At 46.3% G+C, this 20,683-nt stretch overlaps 1 protein-coding gene across 1 annotated transcript in view; it reads right to left on the bottom strand.

Annotated features, from left to right (window-relative positions):
- Window positions 1-968: 968 nt before the first annotated feature.
- Window positions 969-20,683, bottom strand: part of PRKCH (protein kinase C eta) — a 231,701-nt gene continuing 211,986 nt past the window's right edge. The window contains exons 13-14 of the mRNA XM_073571073.1: window positions 10,485-10,628; window positions 969-2,504 (exon numbers count right to left, since the gene is read on the bottom strand). Of these exons, the coding sequence (XP_073427174.1) occupies window positions 2,325-2,504; window positions 10,485-10,628 (324 nt within the window). The 3' untranslated portion in view covers window positions 969-2,324. The remainder of the gene's footprint in view (window positions 2,505-10,484; window positions 10,629-20,683) is intronic.

Genomic DNA, 20,683 nt, shown 5'->3' on the forward strand with positions numbered 1-20,683 from the left:
AGTCAGATTATTGCTCACCAGTGTTTGCCGTCATTTTTGAACAGAAAACCATTTTGTAGAAAGTTTCCATTCCTTTTGTCCAACTGGTGATCTTTCCTCCATGCAGTGTTGGTGTGCATAATGTGGACAGCCGGCCCACCTATAAAGTTGGCTTCCTTTTGAACTTCATCACATATAAAAAAAAGTGCTGTATAATAATAGTGTTTGGATCCTTTATCTCTGGTTTAATTACACAATTACAACGGAGAAAAACTAAATTGGCTGAGACTAAGACAATTAAACCATCGAGCTGTCACCACTAGAAATTAAAGAGGTTGTCTCAACATAACATAAAAAGGGAGAGGTTCCAGACATCTGCTGATGGTATCAATGACTGGCCACTGGTCGCACATTTTTCCTTGCAGAGGCAGCTGCAGGGCTCATGTAGCATCAGGTGATTGGCACCCAATCTAGTCTACAGGTGATCATGGACTGTTGGCAGCCCTAACCATAATCTTAAATATAAATATCACGTCTTTCTGGCTTGGCTGGACACAATGCTCATTTTTATGGAGAAAGTAGGTTGAGTGGCTCCTAGGACACCTTCCCAGTGCTTAGTTATGAAGCTCTCTTGTATCCTTCCCAATCTACACCTTAAAGAGTCTGGTAGCCCCTTAAAGATAGGAACCTTCTGAAAATAAAGAGCTCCACCAATGCACTATATGTAAAGCCATCATTATAAAGGGACTTTAGGACCTTCAACGAAAATAAGTGTGGCTACAAAGGGCATCTCTCGTTGGAGGGACCCACTGCCATGTAATGCTCTATCTCCCCTACGGAGGTGCTGCAGGAGAATCAAACACTTGCTTCCTCTACAGTTGATCATTATGGGGTTCCGAGTGGCACAATCTATGTTTAGCTTATAACCCTTTCCATCATGTTCCACCACCCAAATCCCAAGCGAGAAAAAATCTGGACACAACACATAATCATTCTTATAAATATATTTCTAAAAGTCAAAATATTTCAATACAATAAGCAACTTTAAAATGGTTTCTTTTCTCGTTTCGGTTTTACATTACATTTGTTTAGACCATATTCTAAAAACCTCAAGAATGTATTGCATTTTTACTCGCATTCATAAGTCACGCTACCCTATAAAAGTCATACATCTGCCGACGTGAGCAGACTGTATGACCGGCTTTGGCTCATCACTTTGATACGATTAACGTCACGTACTTTAGGCTACACCATCAATGACAAGACCGGGAATCACGGTGGGTCATCATTTTACCTTCCCGAAGCGGTGGCTGACTATTTGTGGTCATGTTGGCTACAGAAGAAACTTCAAGGCATCAAAGTTGACCATGGTAGCAGTTCTATATATTCTTCAAGTGTTTGCTCACCATGGATCTTTCCAAGTGTCCAGCATGTGAATCTCCTAGCTTATCTAACGACAGCACGTACAATAGAAAGTCATTTAAATCTCACATTATTTGTGCTTTTTTTTGGTTCTTCATAGTCTTTGAATCGAAAAAAAAAGGAAGCGTCAATAATTGGAAAACATCAAGGACTGATGGCGCTCTTATATAACTGCTCTAGTTTCTCCGCTTGGCCTCAACCATGAGCTTCTTGCCAATGACTGTCTCTTTCCTCTTTGTTCTTCAGTTCCAAATATAAATGATACTTGGCAGACATTTTCTGGCCTTGTAGCTCAGGACGGGCCAGGATTTTGTCCTATGTTCTGAAATTACAATTCTTCGCCACTTTTATAAACTATCTGGAGATCAAGATTGTCAGTCTCTAGCAATTTGTAACAGTTGTTTCCTTTTTTTTTTTTTTTTTTTTGCTGCTTCCAACAATATTTTATATATTGAGTTTTACAGTCGTTGCGCTGGGCTCCTATATGACCCATGGCACAGTAGCTATGAGACAGAAGTGACCGGTTGGGTTGCTTCTCCTAAGCCAAATGTCACACGCAGGGATGCACCATGTGTATACACAGCCATCACACAAAGCATTTAAGCATTCACATACACAGCTCTGAAGACACTGGTGTCATAGCCTGTGGCGTAAATCTTCTTTAAGTGGCTTGCAAGCGGCGGCTTGGATGAATTGAGATTCTGCAAGAATGTGAAGTTTAATGCTCTGGAGAAATTCCCTCTTCTCCCATCATTAATATGTCAAATGCTGGAGCCTTCTGCTTTCAAACACCGAGAGACGCTTGAAATTCAGGACATGGAAATACAGTACCAGCACAATAAATAATTAATCTTCTCAAGCTGCAGTAAAGGCACATAAGCCATGATCTTGGTGCGGTTTGGAGCAAACCTTCCTATTTGGTTTTATTGCATCATTCGGGCATTTCCATCCTGTGACAAGCTCTGGGGTTCTGCGGCGGTGTACGAGAAGTTTTTAAACTCATCCTGGTTAATCATGGGTAACAACTTCTCATCGATGGGGGTTAATACTGCTTCCTCTTTGATGAATTCGGGGTCAAAGTTGCTCACATCCTCTCTGGCTTTCTGTGGAGAGATTGGGATACATTACATGGCAAACAAATGCTGTAATGCTGTAGACCACTGTTAGGTATATGCATAATGCACAAACATCTACGGTATACCAAAAAAAATTGACTAATACCGAAGCTCTAAAGTATTGGCTCAGCCCCACATTTTCAATATAAAATATTATATATGGAATGTACAGTCATGGACGAAAGTTTTGGTACCCTTGAAATTGTTCCAGAAAATGAAGTATTTATCCCAGAAAATTATATATGTTTTGTATTTGTTTATTTAGTTTGTGTGTATTGAAACACCACAAAAAAAAGAAGAAAAAAAGGCAAATTGGACATAATTTCACACAAAACCCCAAAACTGGGCCAGAAAAAATTGTTGTCACCTTTCCAAAATTGTGAGTAAACAGCTTTTTTTCAAGCATGTGATGCTCGTTCAAACTCACCAGTGGCAAGTAACAGGTGTAAGTAATATGAAAATCACACCTGAAACTAGATAAAAAGGGGAGAAGTTGACTCAATCTTCGCACTGAAGACCGTAGTGTCTGATTTCTCCTACTCCTGCACTGATTAGAAGCACTTCAGCTTCCTATTAAACGGTGCAAGCTTTTGGAAAAGCAGGGGTTATTCTGCTCTGTTGAGAGCTCCTGGAGGGTTTAGGCTCCCAGCTGTGCAATGTTAGCCACTCTCATCTCCTGTATAATCTGGGTCCTAGCTAGCACTCATTGTCAGAGTAGATTTTGCTGCATGGCTGGAGGATGTTGTTGGTTATTATTGGAGAAACGCATTTGGTGGATTTATCAATGACTGTTGCTAGGTTTGGAGTGCGTGATAACTCCCATTCTTCTCCTACTTTGGTTTAACCCCATCCTCCACACCCCCGATGCATACCTCTGTTATATGTGTGTGTGTATTTGTATGTTTGGTATTTTCCATCACCCCTGTTTGTATTACCTTATTAGTCTGGTTGGTGTATTACAGTACACTACTACTTCCCCTCTTCCTTTGGTGGGGGAAGGGTACAGACTGTGGGCGGATTCAGGAGCGAAGGCAAGGTACGTGGGCCCCAGCATCTTCACCATCAGAAGTATACCAGCGAACAGGTCAAGCTAGGGCACCCTAGGGTTAGGGACAGGGGAGGAGCACCTTGTCCTGGGACACCTGACAACAGAGTCATGACAGTATGTCTGTGTGTAAAACAGTAAGCATGTAGAACAGAAAAAGGAGAAGAGAACTATCTGAGGACTTGAGAACCAAATGTCATGATCTCATTGCGGGTTTGACTCGCACACGTGTGGTTAATGTCTGGAACCAGTGCTGATGACTGGCATTTCTGGGGTTAAAGGTTGTGATCCCAGTGCAGGCTTACCTGCACACCTGGGGCTTATGATTGTGGCCTCTCCCTGGTTCTTGGATAGCTTCTTATAGCCTCAGGACGCTCCCATCTGTGCTGTGTTCTTGTTTATCTGATACTCTGTGTATGACTCGGTCTGTTCTCTGGATACTGCTTGTTGGATTCTGCTTGGTACCTTCTATGTCTGTTTGGTTTTGATCTCTGCTTGGCCCCGACTCTCCGTTCTGTCTCATCCCTGGTACTTTACTGTTATCTCTGTGTATGACCCAGTTTGTCTGACTTTGAGAATTCCTGTATTAGTGTTCTGCCTATCTCTGATAGCAGGACACTAAGCCCCGCCCCCTTGTGGTCACATGACCGTAGGTCCTTCACTGCTACCTGACTTGCTGTGATTTAACCTGGGTTCATCCTGGAATTAGGAGTCCGGTGTTTCCGCTGAGTTTCTGCCACTCTGTGCTCAGCTGGGGATTCGGTGCAATTCCCTGCCGGTTCCAGTCCAACCAGGCAGGGTTTGCACCAGACCGCTGTGGTTCCTTTGTAGGTCGCTGCCAGATGACCGGAGCCTGATGACCGTGGCCTCTCGTCCGGAGCCTGATGACCACGGCCTGATGTCCGGTGTCTGACGACCTCTTCCAGATAGGCTGTGCCTTCCACCCTCTTTCAAGATCCCTAAAGTCTTCCACAAATCTCTACTGAAACCTTTTGAAGCAGTCCGGGGAGACTCCGAGTCCGCTGCTCTTCCTGTTTTGGTCGAGGGGCAGGTGGAGTACGAGGTTGGTCATATCGTAGATTCCAGGTTGGTATGGCGGTCGGTACAGTACCTGGTTCATTGGAAGGGGTATAGACCGGAAAACAGGTCCTGGGTACCGGCCCGGTTGATGCATGCTGATCGCCTGGTGCGGGCTTTCCATGCTAAGTACCCGGGCAAGCCTGGGGGTCCAGAGGCCCCCCCCGTTGAGAGGGGGGTACTGTCATGATCTCAGTGCAGGTTTGACTCGCACACGTGGGGTTAATGTCTGGAGCCAGTGCTGATGATGGGCATTTCTGGGGTTAAAGGTTGTGATCCTAGTGCAGGCTTACCTGTACACCTGGGGCTTATGATTGTGGCCTCTCCCTGGTTCCGGGATAGCTTCATATAGCCTCAGGACACTCCCATCCCCGTCAGTTATACTTTCGCCCTTGGCATAGTGTGGTGACCCCTGAGTGTGTTTGTGCTGTGTTCTTGTTTATCTGATTCTCTGTGTATGACTCGGTCTGTTCTTTGGATACTGCTTGTTGGATTCTGCTTGGTACCTTCTATGTCTGTTTGGTTTTGATCTCTGCTTGGCCCCGACTCTCCGCTCTGTCTCATCCCTGGAACTTTACTGTTATCTCGGTGTATGACCCGGTTTGTCTGACTTTGAGAATTCCTGTATTAGTGTTCTGCCTATCTCTGATAGCAGGACTCTAAGCCCCGCCCCCTTGTGGTCACATGACCGTAGGTCCTTCACTGCTACCTGACTTGCTGTGATTTAACCTGGGTTCATCCTGGAATTAGGAGTCCGGTGTTTCCGCTGAGTTTCTGCCACTCTGTGCTCAGCTGGGGATTCGGTGCAATTCCCTGCCGGTTCCAGTCCAACCAGGCAGGGTTTGCACCAGACCGCTGTGGTTCCTTTGTAGGTCGCTGCCAGATGACCGGAGCCTGATGACCGTGGCCTCTCGTCCGGAGCCTGATGACCACGGCCTGATGTCCGGTGTCTGACGACCTCTTCCAGATAGGCTGTGCCTTCCACCCTCTTTCAAGATCCCTAAAGTCTTCCACAAATCTCTACTGAAACCTTTTGAAGCAGTCCGGGGAGACTCCGAGTCCGCTGCTCTTCCTGTTTTGGTCGAGGGGCAGGTGGAGTACGAGGTTGGTCATATCGTAGATTCCAGGTTGGTATGGCGGTCGGTACAGTACCTGGTTCATTGGAAGGGGTATAGACCGGAAAACAGGTCCTGGGTACCGGCCCGGTTGATGCATGCTGATCGCCTGGTGCGGGCTTTCCATGCTAAGTACCCGGGCAAGCCTGGGGGTCCAGAGGCCCCCCCGTTGAGAGGGGGGTACTGTCATGATCTCAGTGCAGGTTTGACTCGCACACGTGGGGTTAATGTCTGGAGCCAGTGCTGATGATGGGCATTTCTGGGGTTAAAGGTTGTGATCCTAGTGCAGGCTTACCTGTACACCTGGGGCTTATGATTGTGGCCTCTCCCTGGTTCCGGGATAGCTTCATATAGCCTCAGGACACTCCCATCCCCGTCAGTTATACTTTCGCCCTTGGCATAGTGTGGTGACCCCTGAGTGTGTTTGTGCTGTGTTCTTGTTTATCTGATTCTCTGTGTATGACTCGGTCTGTTCTTTGGATACTGCTTGTTGGATTCTGCTTGGTACCTTCTATGTCTGTTTGGTTTTGATCTCTGCTTGGCCCCGACTCTCCGCTCTGTCTCATCCCTGGAACTTTACTGTTATCTCGGTGTATGACCCGGTTTGTCTGACTTTGAGAATTCCTGTATTAGTGTTCTGCCTATCTCTGATAGCAGGACTCTAAGCCCCGCCCCCTTGTGGTCACATGACCGTAGGTCCTTCACTGCTACCTGACTTGCTGTGATTTAACCTGGGTTCATCCTGGAATTAGGAGTCCGGTGTTTCCGCTGAGTTTCTGCCACTCTGTGCTCAGCTGGGGATTCGGTGCAATTCCCTGCCGGTTCCAGTCCAACCAGGCAGGGTTTGCACCAGACCGCTGTGGTTCCTTTGTAGGTCGCTGCCAGATGACCGGAGCCTGATGACCGTGGCCTCTCGTCCGGAGCCTGATGACCACGGCCTGATGTCCGGTGTCTGACGACCTCTTCCAGATAGGCTGTGCCTTCCACCCTCTTTCAAGATCCCTAAAGTCTTCCACAAATCTCTACTGAAACCTTTTGAAGCAGTCCGGGGAGACTCCGAGTCCGCTGCTCTTCCTGTTTTGGTCGAGGGGCAGGTGGAGTACGAGGTTGGTCATATCGTAGATTCCAGGTTGGTATGGCGGTCGGTACAGTACCTGGTTCATTGGAAGGGGTATAGACCGGAAAACAGGTCCTGGGTACCGGCCCGGTTGATGCATGCTGATCGCCTGGTGCGGGCTTTCCATGCTAAGTACCCGGGCAAGCCTGGGGGTCCAGAGGCCCCCCCGTTGAGAGGGGGGTACTGTCATGATCTCAGTGCAGGTTTGACTCGCACACGTGGGGTTAATGTCTGGAGCCAGTGCTGATGATGGGCATTTCTGGGGTTAAAGGTTGTGATCCTAGTGCAGGCTTACCTGTACACCTGGGGCTTATGATTGTGGCCTCTCCCTGGTTCCGGGATAGCTTCATATAGCCTCAGGACACTCCCATCCCCGTCAGTTATACTTTCGCCCTTGGCATAGTGTGGTGACCCCTGAGTGTGTTTGTGCTGTGTTCTTGTTTATCTGATTCTCTGTGTATGACTCGGTCTGTTCTTTGGATACTGCTTGTTGGATTCTGCTTGGTACCTTCTATGTCTGTTTGGTTTTGATCTCTGCTTGGCCCCGACTCTCCGCTCTGTCTCATCCCTGGAACTTTACTGTTATCTCGGTGTATGACCCGGTTTGTCTGACTTTGAGAATTCCTGTATTAGTGTTCTGCCTATCTCTGATAGCAGGATGCTAAGCCCCGCCCCCTTTTGGTCACATGACCGTAGGTCCTTCACTGCTACCTGACTTGCTGTGATTTAACCTGGGTTCATCCTGGAATTAGGAGTCCGGTGTTTCCGCTGAGTTTCTGCCACTCTGTGCTCAGCTGGGGATTCGGTGCAATTCCCTGCCGGTTCCAGTCCAACCAGGCAGGGTTTGCACCAGACCGCTGTGGTTCCTTTGTAGGTCGCTGCCAGATGACCGGAGCCTGATGACCGTGGCCTCTCGTCCGGAGCCTGATGACCACGGCCTGATGTCCGGTGTCTGACGACCTCTTCCAGATAGGCTGTGCCTTCCACCCTCTTTCAAGATCCCTAAAGTCTTCCACAAATCTCTACTGAAACCTTTTGAAGCAGTCCGGGGAGACTCCGAGTCCGCTGCTCTTCCTGTTTTGGTCGAGGGGCAGGTGGAGTACGAGGTTGGTCATATCGTAGATTCCAGGTTGGTATGGCGGTCGGTACAGTACCTGGTTCATTGGAAGGGGTATAGACCGGAAAACAGGTCCTGGGTACCGGCCCGGTTGATGCATGCTGATCGCCTGGTGCGGGCTTTCCATGCTAAGTACCCGGGCAAGCCTGGGGGTCCAGAGGCCCCCCCGTTGAGAGGGGGGTACTGTCATGATCTCAGTGCAGGTTTGACTCGCACACGTGGGGTTAATGTCTGGAGCCAGTGCTGATGATGGGCATTTCTGGGGTTAAAGGTTGTGATCCTAGTGCAGGCTTACCTGTACACCTGGGGCTTATGATTGTGGCCTCTCCCTGGTTCCGGGATAGCTTCATATAGCCTCAGGACACTCCCATCCCCGTCAGTTATACTTTCGCCTTTGGCATAGTGTGGTGACCCCTGAGTGTGTTTGTGCTGTGTTCTTGTTTATCTGATTCTCTGTGTATGACTCGGTCTGTTCTTTGGATACTGCTTGTTGGATTCTGCTTGGTACCTTCTTTGTCTGTTTGGTTTTGATCTCTGCTTGGCCCCGACTCTCCGCTCTGTCTCATCCCTGGAACTTTACTGTTATCTCGGTGTATGACCCGGTTTGTCTGACTTTGAGAATTCCTGTATTAGTGTTCTGCCTATCTCTGATAGCAGGATGCTAAGCCCCGCCCCCTTGTGGTCACATGACCGTAGGTCCTTCACTGCTCACTGACTTCAGCTTCTCCAGGTCCTGTTTGCCTGAACTATCCAGCCGTGTCTGACCCTGGGCCCCTCTGCAATGTGGGTGAATCCTTGCTCAGCGGTGGCTGCACGCCGACCTTAACAGGACCATGACACCAAAATTGTTGAACAATATCAACAATCTCAAGGTTACAAGGTCTCCAGAGATCTTAATGTTCCTTTGTTCATGGTGTGCAAAATAATCAAGATGTTTACAACCCATGGCTCTGTAGCTAATCTCCCTGGATGTGGAAGGCAGAGAAAAAATGAAGAAAGGTTGCAACACAGGATAGTTTGCATGGTGGATAAGCAGCCCCAATCAAGTTCCAAAGAAATTCAAGCTGTACTGCAGGCTCAGGGTGCATCATTTTCAACGCAAACTATCCATCAACATTTGAGACCAAGACTGAGCTTATGCATGTGTTGTGACGGTCACACGGCCACACCACCTGCAGCTGTGGCACCGAACAGCTGATTATCGGGAGTGCTCCAGGTATCAGGGTTACCTATGCAGCTATTCGGAAAGCGCTATTGCTATTCGGATAAGGACTTATCCAAAGCTATTCGATCAATCCAAAATATTACCAAAGGATTTTGGATTGCAATGCAGTGCTCAGTGTCAGAAAGGTGGGTTGGCGTCCTAGGTCATGGGTCTTCCAGTAGGACAATGACCCTAAACATCAAGAAGCACCCAGAAATGGATGAAAACAAAGCGCTGGAGAGTTCTGAAGTGGCCAGCAATGAGTCCAGATCTAAATCCCATTGATCACCTGTGGAGAGGTCTTAAAATTGCTGTTGGGAGAAAAATAGATCAACTTCACGAACTGTGTATAACAAAACATATGTAATTGCAATAATTTTCTGGGAGAAATACTTCATTTTCTGGAAAAATTTAAAGAGTGCCAATACTTTCGGCCATGAGTGTATATCTCACCTGGAGACATTGACCAACATTTACCAAAAATGGTGAAATTTGCACCAAATAATGTCTCCCAAATCCACCACTTCATTTTTAACAAATGTTGCATCTAATACTCAGACAACCCCTTCTCATTTACTATATTTCGCCATGTAAAAATATAACAGCCTGTACGGCCCCTTTGGCGCTGGGTCTCCCGGGACTCACCTGACATTATTATTTCACATTAGCCCCACAGACAATCAGCAGTCTCTTAACTTTTCCTTCTTTTGGACAAAACGGACATCCAAAAGAAGTGAGAACTGCAGCTGCTCCCCGACCTCCTCCGGAAGTCAGTAAAGTCTGAAAGAGGTAAGAGTGGGGTGGCCGCTGATTGTCTGCAGGGCTCTCGTGACATAACGTCAGGCGAGTCCTGGGAGACCCGGCAACGACATCGCTGGAACCGGGTTGGCATTGGAGTAGAGACTTTTTATTTTACATAGAGGAATTTAATAATTGAGAAGGGGTTGTCCAAGTAGTGGAGAACCCCTTTATTGATGTCTTTAGAGCAAATTGCCAAACTTTTTAAGCATATTAACCACTTCCCAATGATTGATAAAAAATGTGTAAAATATTGCCAATTAATGCAATTTTATTTTTGCTTTTTTTTTGCACAAGTTTTAACCTTTTCTGCATGGCAATTGGTAGACTTTCTAAAGTTATACAAGTGCTGGAGACCAATGTGTCAAATGCTTTAACATGGCAATTACCAATGGATATTTACTATAAAGTAGTTTATCGTCATTTATTTTCCAGCCCATTGGCAGATTCCATAGTAAAATCCAGACATTACAATTCCAGCCGTCATATACTTACAATCCTAGGTCTAAATGGAGGTTCGATCTCTTTTTTGTTGAGTTGATCCCAGTTAATGTCTTTAAAAAATAAATGCCTTACAATGGCCCTCTCTCCACCAAGCGCTAAGCTCCCTAGTCTTTTACTCGGCTTCTTCTTCATGAACTGCAAAAGAAAAAAAAAAGATAAAATTAAAGGAAATGAGAGCAAGAAGCTTCCTAATTAATACAAATGTCCTATATGGGTCAAAGATCCATCTTCCAACCACTTAAAAGGAAACCTGTACTACATAGGATGATGTCTAGTTTGCAGGTGGCATGGTTTAGAGCAAGAGGAGATGAACAGATTTTGTTTCAGTTATAAATCAAAGATTAAAGAGGTTTCCTGCCCTTATGATATGGATATGCAAAACAGAAGCCGCGGAGACACCATCACATGTTTCTCAACGCAAGCAATGACTAGCCAGGTCTTTCCCCGGGAAGGAACAACCACGGGAAGGGCAGTCTCCAATGAAGGAAACCACCTATGCCAAAACATGGTATTCATCCACAGACAGCTGTTTCGGGGTATTTGCCCCTCATCAGTGTGGAGTAGGAAACTGGCTAGTAGGAGCAATACCTAGTAGAAGAAACACGTGATGGTGTCTCCGCAGTGTTGGATGTTGATCTCCATGAGGTCAAACATCCTCATTTTACACAGTCTTCTACTAGGCATTGCTCCTACTAGCCAGTTTCCTACTCCACACTGATGAGGGGCAAATACCCCGAAACAGCTGTCTGTGGATGGATACCATGTTTTGGCATAGGTGGTTTCCTTCATTGGAGACTGCCCTTCCCGTGGTTGTTCCTTCCCGGGGAAAGACATGGCTAGTCATTGCTTGCGTTGAGAAACATGTGATGGTGTCTCAAAAGTGTTGGATGTTGATCTCCATGAGGTCAATCATCCTCATTTTACACTTATGATATGGATGACCTATCTTTAACATTGTCAATTAAAGGGAATGTGCAGCCTTGGGCTACAGGTCTGCAGTTACTCCATGTGACTGCAGATTTGCGAATTGCCACATTGCGCGCTGTGAGGATTCTCTGGTGCCGGCGGGCACCTGAGTGCAAGTTTATTATTCACATAGATGTGCTCATGTGCCAGCTAGACATATGCAGACTCAAGTTCAATGAAAGTGTATTGAGCAAGGCCAGAAAAGTCTATTTAGAATGTGGCCGGAAGTATGCAAATCGCATACTTTTGCTCACATGACTACCAGCTCATAACACCGGAGAATCCTTACAGTGTGCAATACGTGGGATGTGAGGATTCACAAATCTGCAGTCACACAGAGTGACTGCAGACTTTTAGCCTAAGGCTGGACAACCCCTTTAATACTTGATCCGCGAGGGGTCTCAAAACCTGCTTGTTTCAGCTCCCGCGCTGACCAGATGTAAACCATGAATGGAGAAGAAACCGCTCCACTGAATACAAGCTGATCGGCAGTGGGCTCTACACAGTGAAGGGAGCTGGTCCTGTATATCCAGCTAGTGAAGGAGCTGAAAAAACAGCTGAATAGTGGGGGCGCCAGGTGTCAGACCACCACCAACCTCATAGTCATGAACTATCATCAATTTCATAAGTCCAGACAATCGCTTTGAATTCTACATGTATTTTATGAGTTTCCACTCTGCTCAGGAGTCCATTGGGAGGTCCTACTAGGCAAGAAATCACTAAATAGGACCGCCCACTGGACTCCTAAGACCAAAACATGCAGGACTTTATAATAGAACATACAAGATACACTGAATCTTTTCCAACAAACTATAGCCATGTGTATAGATCAGACACCATGTTCCATGTGACAGGTTGAAGCAATTCCATCCGATAGCGACTGCTGCTGACAGTGTGCCAGGAACAGATCACAGGGGCAGTGGATATTCAGATAGTATAAAATTCTTCACAGCCATGCGTAATATTATCATACTGGGGAACAGGAATTTATGCAATTGCCTAAAGGAGCTGCAGCGTTCAGCTTTACTTTAGGTGATAGAGTCAAACACATTATTTGGGGTTTTGCTTACATTCTATAAACATTTGTATCATTATTTGTAACGTGATGTTTATACACAAAGTTTATTGTAATAGTTTATATACAAATTTCCTCTCCCATATCTTTTTCAGCTGAGCACTTTTCACTAGTGTCAGGCAGCCGTCCAAGCCCTTACTGTAATGACTGCTGTGCCAGGCATGTTGATATTCTCAGCAGCTGCATGTCTTACTGTAGATGACCTTACGTGAAGGACATCAGCCGTCAGGAGACTGCCTCCATCAATAACATCTTAACAAACCTGTAAGTTCAAGAGGGATCCTGCCATCAATCCTGGTGTCAGGAGGTTTTTAATACAAAAGCATCTATGATAAGATCCCGGAATATAGAAGACTGCATGATACATTATTCGGTTTGGGAGGCAGTGGGAAATGTTGCACATTTTCTTTGTAACCATGCCATTAACTTCAATATGTAAAAAAAGCCAAATTATTGCCGCTCTTGGAATTTCCATGGTTGCGATATTGTATTTTTGTCAGTCTATAATTGTCAAGGCTTTGGGCACAAGTCTGCAGTATGTGCTGTGAGGATTCCCTGATGTCGATGCAGGGATCGGGCAGTTATGTGACCGCAAGTATATGATTTTCATACATGCGATCACATGCCGACTAGTCGTCTGCTGCCTCACTCATGCAAATGTATTGATATTGATACTTGCGATCACATGACCGCCTACTCCCAGCACCAGAGAATCTTAACAGCATGCAGTTTGCACACTGTGAGGATTTACAAGTCTGCAGTCACAACCAAAGGTCATTGCTGTACATTGTGTATATTTCCGAGACCTCCAGAACATGGTGAAAGCCTTCCAAGGGCTTGATCCATTCTGAGACTCTAGGGAGGGGAGATATATAGAATGGCCAATATGAACCAGATAGCCAACATGTATTTAGTCTCAACACGTAGCAGGCTCCCAAACGGATCCAATGGCACCAAAACCACCTCCGTAGGACCGTCCATTAATAAGAGTTATGACTTATCTTAGGTTTTGGAGTTTTTAGCTGCTAGAGGCAGTGAACCAAAGGGGATACACTCTAGTGTAAGGCCATGTGGTCTCTCTCTGTTATGCATGCGGTCCACTTCGAAAGGGGGGGGGGTCATGCCCAGTAATGTGCTGTGAAGGACCTAGGAGCCAGCTGATAGCCCTGCGGCCCAGCGCACACATAGTCGAACTTGGTAATTGACATGATCCATCTGCTTATATCTTTTGTCCTACCACTATTGTATTTGCATATCTAACCATTGTGTATGTGTAACCATCATGTATATAATGTATTGTCTAGTGTGCCCTTGAGGCATTTAAATATATATTTTAATCTTACGCTACTCTTATCTCGATCCGGTTTAACTTTCCATGCTACTGGGGCTGGTTTCTGGTGAGATATAATCCTGTTAATGGACCAGCCATTTATCTAACGGGGAACTGGTGGCAGTCTTACCGGGCTGGCAGCGCTCTGTTTCACTGGTGCTAGTGAAAGGGGCCTCTCAGCCTGTCAGGGTTGTGAGCAAATGTGGTGCCACGTCAGTGTCTAAATGAGACACATCCTCTCACTCCCTGTGCCTCCCTGGGCCCTTGTGAACAGCGAGCGTCTGTGTAAAACTGTACCAATCTGACCTTACGTGCCCCAGGGGGTCCGAAACGTCACATTGGTGAAAGTGGGGAGATCGCATTACGTGATCAGCCTGATGTAATAGTGACGTCAGGCAGGGTGGCGAGGTGTGGGTTCATCAAATTCCCCTATTCAGTCGAATAGGGTTGTAGATGCAGTACCCGACTGCAGCCACTATACAGTTGAGGAAGCTGCGATGTTCCCCTCCATACTGATCACATCCGATCAGAGGGTTACTGCGTGTCACCCCCCCAAACAATCTGATATAATATCTGAAAGATAATATAAAAGTATGGGACAACCTCTTTAAATGTATTTTTAAAAGTTTCCGATAATGTTTTGATAATTTTTACCCCCACATTGGTATTAAAAAATAAATAAAAAATAGAAATCTTCCAATTTTCAAAATGGTCACTGAGTTATTTTAGATTCAAATTTTCTGTTAGGAACTCCACAAGTAAATTAGCAGCAATAGGTTGACACAGACCTGATCTATTGAATTAAGGCATCTAATGACCATGTGCAAAGTTCATTGTGAAGGAAGGAGGAGCAGGGGAGCTGTGACAGCGCCTTCTGTGATTGATGGATCCTGTGTTAATCAGCTGTATATAGAGGTGGCACCTGTCATTATAATCCTGCCTGTGTTGATAACAGAACTCACGAAAAGTTTTCTGTAAAGTACAGGAAGCATCAGTTTAAAATAACCCAAGTGGCCAGTTTGAAAACTGTAAGATTTCTGTAAATTTTATTCTAATATAGATTGTGATATTACACAAAAACATAACCAAAAATAAAAAAAATACATTTACTACAAAAACCTGATTTAAACAATAGGTAATATTGTGAGTATGCCACCCTGGCCTGATGGTTATTTCTCCAACTTTATTCTTCTGTCCTAAGTGGACATTTTTGGATTTGTAACATAGTAACATAGTTATTAAGGTTGAAGGGAGACTTCAAGTCCATCTAGTTCAACCCATATCCTATCCTAACTTGCCCTAACATGTTGATCCAGAGGAAGGCAAAAAAAACCCATGTGGCAAACAGTAAGCTTCACATTGGGGGAAAAAATTCCTTCCCGACTCCACATACGGCAATCAGACTAGCTCCCTGGATCAACGCAATATTAAGGAAACTAGTGTATATACCCTGTAATATTATACTTTTCAAGAAAGGCATCCAGACCCTTCTTAAATTTTAGTAGGGAATCACTCATTACAACATCATATGGCAGAGAGTTCCATAGTCTCACTGCTCTTACAGTAAAGAATCCGCGTCTGTGAGTATGCTTAAACCTTCTTTCCTCCAGACGTAGAGGATGCCCCCTTGTCCCCGTCACAGGTCTTAGAGTAAAAAGATCATTAGAAAGCTCTTGGTATTGTCCCCGCATATATTTATACATTGTAATAAGATCACCCCTAAGCCTTCGATTCTCCAAACTAAATAACCCCAAGTGTAATAACCTATATCTTGGTATTGCAGAACCCCCAGTTCCCTAATAACCTTGGTCGCTCTTCTCTGCACCCGCTCCAGTTCAGCTATGTCTTTATACACCGGAGACCAGAACTGTACACAGTATTCTAAGTGTGGTCGCACTAGTGACTTATATAGAGGTAAAATTATGTTCTCCTCATGAGCATCTATGCCTCTTTTAATGCATCCCATTATTTTATTTGCCTTTGCAGCAGCTGCCTGACTCTGGCCACTAAATGTGAGTTTGTCGTTCACCCATACACCCAGGTCTTTTTCAGTGACAGTTTTGCCCAGTGTTTTACAATTAAGCACATAATTATACAACTTGTTTGTTCGTTGTGGCAGCTCTGATTCCATTCTGTTTAAATGTTGCTTTTCTCCTTTCAGGCCATTGGGGGTTAATGTCAGTTTTTCCCCCACTGGCAATCAGGTCTAATTGCAGTGCTGCTGGGTCAGCTGATGTGGGTGGTGACCACTCCCTCCGTCCTTTAAAAGGTCACCTGATGCATCAGCTGACTGTTGGTGATAGAGAAATATTCAGTGACCAAGCCGGAGTAAGAAGCGCTCTGGGTGCAGTGGTGCTTCTGCTGGGTTCATTATCCTGGTGCCTTTATTCTGCTGTGCGGTGCTTTGCAGCAGAGGAAGCTAAGTGTTTATTTCCTCATCCCTTTCGTGTTTGTCACCATCCCCTGTGTGGTAATATCTGCAGTGGTGAGGCTAGCGCCCCTCGCCGGTCACTGCACTAACCAGTGCAGAGTTAGGTGACAGGGACAAGGTATCCTGACGGCGGTGGGGAAGAAGGACCCACTTAGGGCGTTAGGAGAGTGCAGGGACAGGCTCAGGCTTGAGCTCGGGGGTGTCCCTTCCTTGATTTCCCTATTGGTAGGGCCTTCCTCCCCCCCCCCCCTTTTCCATCCGGTTGTTGGTGTGTTGTGCCGTCCGCTTACCAACCCCCCTGTAGGGGTCGCTTTATATACCGTGACAGGGTAATTCCGATCCTTACTTTCCTATAAGCCGTTGTTCATGTCCAATGCGCAAAGATAAAGGTGGCATCATCGCACAACACCATGACACTTCTTACCTGGGCACGCTTCTTATTCATTGAAGAAAACCCCAGATAGAAGGCTCCTTCACATTTCTAATGTCAGACACTTTCTGCATGTAAAATATCATTTTTTATAACTCTGGCCGCAGAAAATCAAGATACCATGTTAGTTCATCTCATTCATGGCTACCTGATGCCAGTCAAGTTTGCATTGGCAAACCTCCAGCAGCAGAAATCCCCCATCCGACGGCTGAATACAGGCTCTGTTACAGCTTTAGCAGGTGGAGAAAGTAAGTGACACATTTACAACCAGTTTCAGAAATTAAGTAAATTGGATATTTATGGCACTGGTTAATAAATTCACAAAATGTGGAGTAAATTCCCCACACTGTCTGTGCTCAGGATCCATCCAAGGAGGACAGTGAATGACTTGTCTGAGCTCAGCATTTTGGAGAATATTTATTTATTTCAATCTATTTCTCAATCTATTCATTTTTTACCTCTTTCATCTGTCAATTTAATTTATATTTGCTATTTTAGTTAAATAATTGTAATTGTTTTTTAAGCATCTACATTATCTCTAGCTCCCTGTCCAACTATCCATCCCATAACCCCTTATTTATATTTATCTCTTTATCTTATTTCTATTTCCTATCTGCCTATCTTATATCAATCCATCTCTCATATATATATCCCATATCTATCTATCTATCTCATCCATCAATCTCTCGGTGTACAGTATATACTTATCTCTTATTGGCAGACATATTTATGGTATTCTCTATAACTCCCACATAGGGTTAAGCATGAGCCCAAAAATCCTACAATTATAATACAAACCCTGCTGAGGAAGAGATTTCATGGTTTCCTCCACAGGAAATAAATGAGACTAAGCAACATGAAGACGGGATTTTACACCCTTACCACGGAGGATCCAAGGGAGTGGTGAGAAGATACATTGAATTTCCGTAATAACAGCGTGAACGAAGAATGACAAGAAATCCAAAAATACCTCGACTCCCCATCCCCTCAATATCCAGTTCTCAGGACGACCATATAATGTTAACATCCCCAATGTCAGATTTTTTGGCTATACCCTATTTTTACCCCACTGATCATGGCCTGACCTCCTTGTGGAGTGTGCAGTACAGATGGGCGAACCCGAACAGTAAACGGATACTGAACACGGACTTCTCCAGGAATTCAGTGTTACTGATCAGGATCGGCCCCACGAACACTGGATATTTCTCATGCTGTCATGTGTGAGTGCAGCATCAGTGACCAGCGCTGAGCTCAGAGAGTTCACAACAGTGTGGGGACCCCTCTATTCTTGATAACCAGCCTTACTGAAGCTGACAGCTGAGGGTTGCAGCCCCCAGCTGTCAATTTTGCCTGACTGGTTATCTAAAATACAGCGGAACCCACTCCGCATTTTTTTTATTATTATTTATTTAGAGCGCAGGAGCGGCTGATGAATACTCCCATCAGCTGGCGCCTGCTCTCACTGTTATTAGCGGCAGGAGGCGTCGGATGATGGGAGCAGTAGTCCCATCAGCCGACACCAGTGACCGGAGGTAAACTTGTTACCTCTGATCACAGCTGCAGGCTCACACTGTCATTTGACAGCGTGGGAGCCGCGGCTGTCTGACCGCCGATCAGAGGCGACGTTTGCCGCGCTGTCATGCACATCACAGCATTGCAAACGCTGGATGGTCAGGCACCACATTCAAGTGAACAGGGTCCAGGTCTGGGTTCGGGTACTATTCTGGTACCCGAACCCAAACTTTTTTTTAACTGTTCGTCCTAACCCGAACAAGGGGTCCCCCCATCTATAGTGTGCAGATGATTATTGTGATGCTCCATGGACTCTGTATACTGGGTGAGGAGTGCGTGACTGGACTGTGTGGGATTATACAATAATGGGAGACTGGATTTATTAGACATGTATTAAACTATTTATGATGGTGCGTCTTTCTATAATTGTCTTTTGTCTTTTAGAGGACAATTAAAGCGAATATATCCCAGCAGACAAACTCTGAAGAAGCATCGCTTCATTACCAAGCAGAACTCCTAAGACTTCATAAACTGGGTGTAAAATGACCATCGCGGCCCAGTATACGGCATCCCATGTGGCACTCAATATAGAGGAGTTTTTGAACATAAAAGGAAAAGTTAGCCCAAAAGTTTCTCCAACATACCACGATGCGTGCTATTAAACTATATGAAGGGTCCATTAAATCGAGATAACCTAAACTTTTAAAATTATGGGACTGTTACTGTTATGGACGGCAGAACGCACCAAATATAAATAATAGGAGGTGCGTTCGCCGCCCGGGGTCCACCGTGCGGTAGATGTAAAGACTGCTGCTGGATAATAGCAGACTCGCTATGAGGCGGAGCACTACACTCGGGTTAGCGTCACCCGAGGTGCTAGGACAATCTCTTGTTACAGGCACAGAGATGCCCTAGAGGAAATTAGGCGTAGTCGCCAGGCCTGTTAACCTCACAGGACCTGCCGGCGTGTGGCGTCTCAGCAGCGAACGCCAAAAGGTGCTTCAGACTGCAGCGCGGCTGTAAACTGTAGCCGCTTAATGACAGTGCCGGGGAACCGGTCACTGTCAGACGCTAGTGTATGGCGTGGTAAGCTCAGTGGCGCGTAGCTAGCCACTACCTGGCGCTGACTAAAACCAACACTCGTAATATCAGAGGGTAGGGGTTTCAAATAAGTCAGTCACCAGACACATGCATCCATCACCATTCACACATAGCATTATTAGTCTACACTAGCGCATGGCCGAGCCGCCATGCGGGCCTTTTATAGCCATGCGCTTCCGGGACTTTCCAGTACTCTGGGAAGGACCAATCAGATCCGACGCAGGACCTGAGCATGTTACCCCTGCTCTCCACTGAGAGGTCATCTTGCGGGTATGCCCAGTAGCACGGCGAGAGAACTTAGCCTCTGGAGCGGTTCCCTGCAAAGCAGGTTGCGCTACCATTGCTGCACCAGAGGTGGCAGCAACATCCAGACTCACAGAGCGAGTCTGAGCAGGACGCCTGGATCGCCGGGATTGCTGAGCAGGTCCCTGAGCGGTCGGAGGGGAATGGGAGACCGCTGGATATACGGCTCTGGATTCCTGTTGTGCAGTCTCAGAAATCAGACGCCTAACATTACCCCCCCTCCAAGGGCCCCCCCCCGCTAAGCCTCGCTGCGTTCAAAGGCCGTGATCAGAAGTGGAGCATGGATATTCTCCACCGGCTCCCAGGTCCGAGCCTCCGGTCCATAACCGTTCCAATCCACCAAATAAAATTTTTTGCCACGGACAATCCTGCGTCCCACAATGGCGTTAACCTCGAACTCGTCAGACGACAAGTCTGATGACCCGGCAGATGACTCGGAGAACCGGGCCATATGAACTGGCTTGAGGAGGGACACGTGGAAAACGTCCGAAATGGCTAAGCGTGGAGGAAGAGCGAGGCGTTAGACCACCGAGCTGAGACGCTCGAGAACCTTAAAAGGTCCAATGTATCGCGGCGCGAACTTGGGGGACTTCACTCGCAGCTTGATGTTTCGAGTAGAGAGCCACACCATGTCGCCGGGGGAGAAGCTTGGAGCGGGTTGCTGATGCGTGTCGGCGGACGCCCTCATCCTTTCTTTAGAGGCCCGGATAGCATCCTGAGTGCGATCCCAAATGTCGCGAGCCTCCACTACCCAGTCTGCCACCCTGGAGTCAGCGGAGGACACTGGCTTCAGGACAGGGACGCGCGGATGTTGGCCGTATTTTAAGAGAAAGGGTGTCTGACCCGTGGAATCAGCCACTGCATTGTTCAGGGCAAACTCAGCCCATGGTACAAAGGATGCCCAGTCATCCTGCCTGGCAGAGACAAAATGTCGGAGGTAAGTGACCAAGGTCTGATTGTCTCTCTCAACCAAGCCGTTCGCCTCGGGATGATAAGCGGAGGACAGGTTTAGCTCGATGCTGAGTAGACTGCAGAGCTCCCT

This window comes from Dendrobates tinctorius, unplaced genomic scaffold (genome assembly GCF_039654945.1).
Source record: "Dendrobates tinctorius isolate UK_male_01 unplaced genomic scaffold, ASM3965494v1 ptg000006l, whole genome shotgun sequence".
Lineage (NCBI taxonomy): Eukaryota > Metazoa > Chordata > Amphibia > Anura > Dendrobatidae > Dendrobates > Dendrobates tinctorius.